Source organism: Rattus norvegicus, chromosome 1 (assembly GCF_021556685.1).
Source record: "Rattus norvegicus strain SHRSP/BbbUtx chromosome 1, alternate assembly SHRSP_T2T, whole genome shotgun sequence".
Taxonomy (NCBI): domain Eukaryota; kingdom Metazoa; phylum Chordata; class Mammalia; order Rodentia; family Muridae; genus Rattus; species Rattus norvegicus.
In genome coordinates, this window is record NC_141534.1 from 172,511,713 (window position 1) to 172,517,724 (window position 6,012).

The window sequence follows — 6,012 nt, forward strand, 5'->3', positions numbered from 1 at the left end:
CACTGCTATTGCCTTTGTCTTAGTTTTCCTATCTGCAGAATGGGAATAGCAATAGTTTTATGTTGTTTTGTATGGAGGCAGGGTCTCATGCAGCTGAGACTGGTCTAGAACTCGTGTACATAGGAGTACAAGGTCATAGGATGACCTTGAACTCCTGTTTCTCCTGTGTCCACCTCTCCAGTGTTATGATTACAGGCATGTGCCACCCCACCAGTTCAAGAATAGCAGTATTATAGCTATCTGTGGATTGTGTGCCTGGATTAGGGCTTAGCACATTTGCAGAATTTGATAAATTGAGCTTTTTGCACTGTGGATATAATTCTTCCTTTTAATTGTTTGAGACATGGTTTCACAGCAGTCCAGAGTAGACTCGAACTTCCCAAATATACTTTGAAGCTAAGGGTGGCCTTGAATGCATGATCCTCTTATTTCTACCTCCCAGGCACTGGGATTTCAGGAGTAATAGTTTCTCTATTAAAAAGGAGGAAATAGCATCTTCATGTGAGCCAAAAGCCCCTTCTATCCAGAGAATTCTGAATCAGGTTCTCAGTTAAAGCTATGCTAGGAGAAAGTTGGTTGGCTCCTACTTGTAAAGTCAGCCAGCACTGTGGATGCTGGGGCAAGACATAGTGAGATCCTGTCTCAAAAACAAAACAAATAAAATAAAATAGGATTAAAAACACTTAAGTGACTGCTATTGGTTGGATTTAAGACCTCCGGGAGACAAGATGGAACCTGTACCTGGCACCATTATCAGAGCAAGGACTTGTGGCTAGATAGTTCATAACCCCCCACGGGTGGGGGACAGGGAGAACCTACTACTTTTATTCTGCTACATAGGCACAGCATTTAAATGACTTCAGTGTCTTATTTCTGTAGCTGTAGATTAGAGCGCTTCTCCGCCCTCATCGGTGAAGCCTCTTGAAGCAGGTGAGAGTTAACACAGACCCCTACAACTGATCAACAGAGAACAAAAGACTTCTAAGTGATCTTCACCAAATAGGGTCTATATCACACCTCTCCTACAAGGTTAAGTGACTGAGAGAGGGACTACCGAAAGACTAGAAGAGCCAGAGGCAGCAGATGACTAAAGGAAACTGTTTTCTGGACACAACAGGGAAGTTGCATGCGGTGAAATCACCTTGATTGTGACAGCTTACACAGGATGTTCAAGCTAGACAAAATTCCAGAGGCCCACTCCCAGATAAGGAACTATTGGCACTAGATAGCTCCTAGGAGAGAAGAGGCCGTTTTCTTTTTAAGGATATGAAGACCTCTGGCAGGCCCCACACCTAACAGTGTTGCTCTTCTGGAGGACCTGGGTCCAGCTCCCATCACCTGAGTGATGACCTCAATACATCTCTAACTCCAGTCCAGGTGGCTCCTACGGCCTCTTCTGGCCTCCAGAGTGCATGGTGCACGCACATACAAAATGTCCATACACATAAATAAATGATAATGCAAATTTTTAAATTAAAAAAAAGTAACATTAACAAAACATCAAGTGCTGTAATGGTGGCAGAGCATAGGAAACCGACGAGAGGGACCTCCATGGCAGGTCAATCCACTCAATGCAGGGATAGGATCGCTACCCCAGCCCTCTCTCTTTAGCCTCCCGAGTTAAAAGGCCAGCTGAGCCGGGCATCTATTCTAGGAATCTGAAAGTTTGAAAAGGCAGGTGGAGGGTGCTGGGGGCGGGGGCGAGGGGCGAGGAGGCACCTGGGAGTTCCCTAAAGGGCTTCCACCAGTTCTGGCCACAAAGCATCAGGCCGCGGCTGGCAGCCTCACACAGCAATGGCTCAAGGTGGCGACGCTCGTCTCTATGGAGGGCACTTACCTACCCCAACTACCATCCAACCTCACGGGTCCTAGGACCGCCTGCAGTGACAGGCTGTGGCATAAGAGGACCGAGGAGGGAGGGCCCGCGGGTCCCCTTTTGCTCCGCCCCCAAGGCTTTGACAGCACTCCCCCAAGGTTGCTGGGGCATAAGAGGAACAGGAAGGGGAGGAGCTGTTTTGTGGCTGGCTGCTGAGCCATCAGTCAACCGCAACGAAGGGTAATCTGGTGTCTCCAGAGCTACTGGGGCCCCGAGGGCCAGCCAGGGCCTCGGCCTGCGGGGCCTGGAGGGGCGATCCAGTCCTGTCTACGAGCTTGGCAATGCCCCACCACGGAGCGTCATCCGGCCAGGGCCATCTCAGAGCCGGCTGGGAGCAGAGACTGGAGAGGTCCTTACCGGCACCCAAATTGGGACTCCTTTGGATGGGGCTGGGCTTGGCTCTGGTCCTGGCTCTGTTTGACTCCACGGTTCTCTGGGTTCCTGCCAGAGCTTATCCTCTTCCCTCCCAAGGCCATTCTGTCAAATTCAGTGCGGTAGCGCCGCAGCTCCAGAATGCCTTTGGGTGGAGGAACCTCACCTGCCCCGCCTGCAAAGTCTTATTTACTGCTCTCAACTATGGGCTGAAGGTGAGTGCTTGAAGGGCTGTGGTGGAATGCTCCGGGCAGGGGGAGGGGCACCGATAGGCTCTGGGGCCAATATATTATTCCTGGTGGAGGGTGCTTCCTATGCCTCCATGTTACCACCACCCCACTGTGACCTTTGTAAAGTAGGGAGAGTAAAGTCAGCTGGCTAGTCATGGGCTTGAAATGAGAGCACACCCTGAGCTAGAGTAGGTAGGTAGAGGCCTGGTGCTGAGCTGCCGGGCAGTAAGTGGGAGACACTGATGTCCCTTTATCATGGTGACAGAGTTCACCCTAGCCCTGATTTAGACATGGAAGCCTGTGGAGTGGTGGCGAGGGGTCACTTGTACTGTCTCTGACCTCTCATCATTGGTTCCTTCCTCCACAGAAGGAGCCCAATGTGGCACGAGTAGGCTCTGTGGCCATCAAGATGTGCAAGATGCTGAACATAGCGCCACTAAATGTGTGCCAGTCAGCTGTTCATCTCTTTGAGGACGATGTGGTGGACGTGTGGACACGCTCAGTTCTGAGCCCTTCAGAAGCTTGTGGCTTGCTTCTGGGCTCCTCTTGTGGGCACTGGGACATCTTTTCAACTTGGAACATCTCTTTGCCATCAGTGCCGAAGCCACCCCCAAAGCCACCGAGCCCACCAGCCCCAGGTGCCCCTGTCAGCCGTGTCCTCTTCCTTACTGACCTTCACTGGGACCATGACTACCTGGAGGGCACAGACCCTAACTGTGCAGATCCCCTCTGCTGCCGCAGGGGGTCTGGATGGCCGCCCAACTCACGGACAGGGGCTGGGTACTGGGGAGAGTACAGCAAGTGTGACCTGCCCCTGCGAACGCTAGAGAGCCTGTTGAAAGGGCTGGGCCCCGCCGGCCCTTTTGAAATGGTGTACTGGACAGGAGACATCCCTGCCCATGATGTCTGGCAACAGTCTCGACAAGATCAGCTGAGGGCCCTGAACACCATCACAGACCTCGTGAGGAAGTTCTTGGGCCCTGTACCGGTGTACCCTGCTGTGGGCAACCATGAGAGTACTCCTGTCAATGGCTTCCCTCCCCCCTTCATAAAGGGAAACCAGTCTTCACAATGGCTTTATGAAGCCATGGCCAAGGCATGGGAACCCTGGTTACCAGCTGACGCCCTTCACACCCTCAGGTACTTGCTGTCCATGGAAACCCAGGGAGAAAGAAGGGAACTGGGCAGACTGCTCAAGCCAGCAGCACTCTCTACTGCCTTCCCTAACATGACCCTGCCTTCCCTTTTCTTATCTCCAGCCTCTTTTCAGAGCTAACAGTACCACATCCCCACACCCCAGCTTGTGTCTTTGCCTACAGTAGCTCTTTGTAAAATGAATTCTCCCTCCCTCTTTAATATCTCCCATTTTTCTCAACTTGGCCTGGCCTGTAACATCCATCCACTGAAAGGCCTTTGCTTTCTGGCTCACCTGACTCTCTGTCCTGAATTACTGGAGCCCTCAGCCCTCTGAACCTTCTTTACTGTCAGAGGAGCCTATAATTACTGCTGTTGGTCTTCAGCTGGGATGGGAGCTCCTGGAGGTGGGAGATGACATCATGTGTAGCTCTGCCCCACATGTAGGACTAGGATTGTCCAAGTATTGATACCTCGGTTACTTTTGTTTCAGAATTGGGGGCTTCTATGCCCTCACCCCACGCCCTGGCCTCCGCCTCATCTCTCTCAATATGAATTTTTGTTCCCGTGAGAACTTTTGGCTCTTGATCAACTCCACAGATCCTGCTGGACAACTCCAGTGGCTGGTGGACGAGCTTCAGGCTGCTGAGAATCGAGGAGACAAAGTAAGGAGATGCCTTATGAGCCCTGTGGAGAAGGTGCTGTTGGGGCTGAGGAGAAGCAGGCTGCTGTGCGGCTGAGGTCTCTGAAGAGGGGAGTGTTACTTCACTTCCTGGAACTCCAGTCTTCCCTGGGTCCATGGCCACCCTCCTATGTCCTTCATATACTCTGTCTCCTGCCACTTCGCCCAAGGCTGCCTGGACTCCTCAACGCTCTAACGGCCCTTACTTTCCCTTCAGGTGCATATAATTGGGCACATTCCTCCAGGACATTGCCTCAAGAGCTGGAGTTGGAACTATTACAAAATTATAGCCAGGTAAAGGGATAGAGGGCTTGGGTGTGGGGACTGAAGGGTTAAAGTACCCTCAAGAGTCAGGCAGTGGTAGCACATGCCGTTAATGGCAGCACTCTTGAGTTCAAGGCCATCCAGTCTACAAAGTGAGTTCCAGGACAGCCAGGGCTGTTAACATAAAGAAATCCTGCCTCTGGATTTAAAAAAAAAAAAGGAAAGGAAGGAGCAATTCCCCCAAGCATGGAGTCTCAGTCTGGTGGAGAAGCTAATTTGCAAGTTGCAGAATGACCACCCTAATTCCCCAAGTCTCCCCACCCTCACTTCTCTCTGAGCAGGTATGAAAACACTCTGGCTGGTCAGTTCTTTGGCCACACTCATGTGGATGAGTTTGAGATCTTCTATGATGAGGAAACTCTGAGCCGCCCACTAGCCGTAGCCTTCCTGGGACCCAGTGCTACCACCTTTATCAACCTTAATCCTGGTGAGTGAGGCAGAAGGGAGCATTCCTTATCCCGAGGCTGGCGTGACTCTAAGGGATGGAAGCCAAAGCAGGTCCTCCCTAGAGTTCCTTTATCCCCTTCTCCACCCTCTTTTCTCGCAGGCTACCGAGTTTACCAAATAGATGGAAACTACCCGGGAAGCTCTCATGTGGTCCTGGACCATGAGACCTACATCCTGAATCTGACCCAGGCCAATGCGCCGGGGGGCACGCCCAGCTGGAAGCGGCTCTACAGGGCTCGGGAAACCTATGGACTTCCAGATGCGATGCCTGCCTCCTGGCACAACCTGGTCTACCGCATGAGGGCTGATGAGCAGCTCTTCCAGACCTTCTGGTTTCTCTACCATAAGGGCCACCCACCTTCAGAGCCCTGCGGCACACCCTGCCGCCTGGCCACTCTGTGTGCCCAGCTCTCAGCACGTGCAGACAGCCCTGCTCTGTGTCGCCACTTGATGCCCAATGGGAGCCTCCCAGATGCCCATAGCTTGTGGTCACGGCCCCTGCTGTGCTAGTGTGGGAAAAGTTCACATATTAGCAAAGGGATGGATTCCTGAGTATCGCTGATCTACCTGAGGCAAAAGCTTTCGGGGAAGGAGCCAGCCAGGCCAGGGAACAAGCCTCCTCATGAAAGCTTGTTTGGCTAGACTGAGGGAGGTTTTGGCTGTCCTATTTATGCCCAGTATCTGGATTACCCCTGGGGCTGATGTCTTTAAGGCCACAAAGCCGAGGTCTTAGTGCTCTGGATTGTAGACAGGAGCTATTGCCCCAGCCTGTGCTATGCACCTCTGAACTCTGTACTGTTACCTGATCCTGCCAGGCTGTTAAAATAAAGAGACTCATACTTCAGATTCCATTGTCCCAATTTCTTCCTCCCAAACAGGCAGGGCAAAGGAAGCTTGGTAGGTAGCAAGATCTTGACTGAAGAGTTGACATGGCCACAAGACACACA

The 6,012-nt window shown here is 52.0% G+C and overlaps 1 protein-coding gene across 1 annotated transcript; it reads left to right on the top strand.

Annotated features, from left to right (window-relative positions):
- The first annotated feature begins 2,065 nt into the window (after window positions 1-2,065).
- On the top strand, window positions 2,066-5,909 carry Smpd1 (sphingomyelin phosphodiesterase 1). Its single transcript, NM_001006997.1, is given in 6 exon segments — window positions 2,066-2,463; window positions 2,846-3,618; window positions 4,106-4,277; window positions 4,512-4,588; window positions 4,900-5,045; window positions 5,166-5,909. Coding segments are annotated over 6 exon segments (1,884 nt in total). The 5' UTR covers window positions 2,066-2,157; the 3' UTR covers window positions 5,576-5,909.
- The last annotated feature ends 103 nt before the right edge of the window (window positions 5,910-6,012 follow it).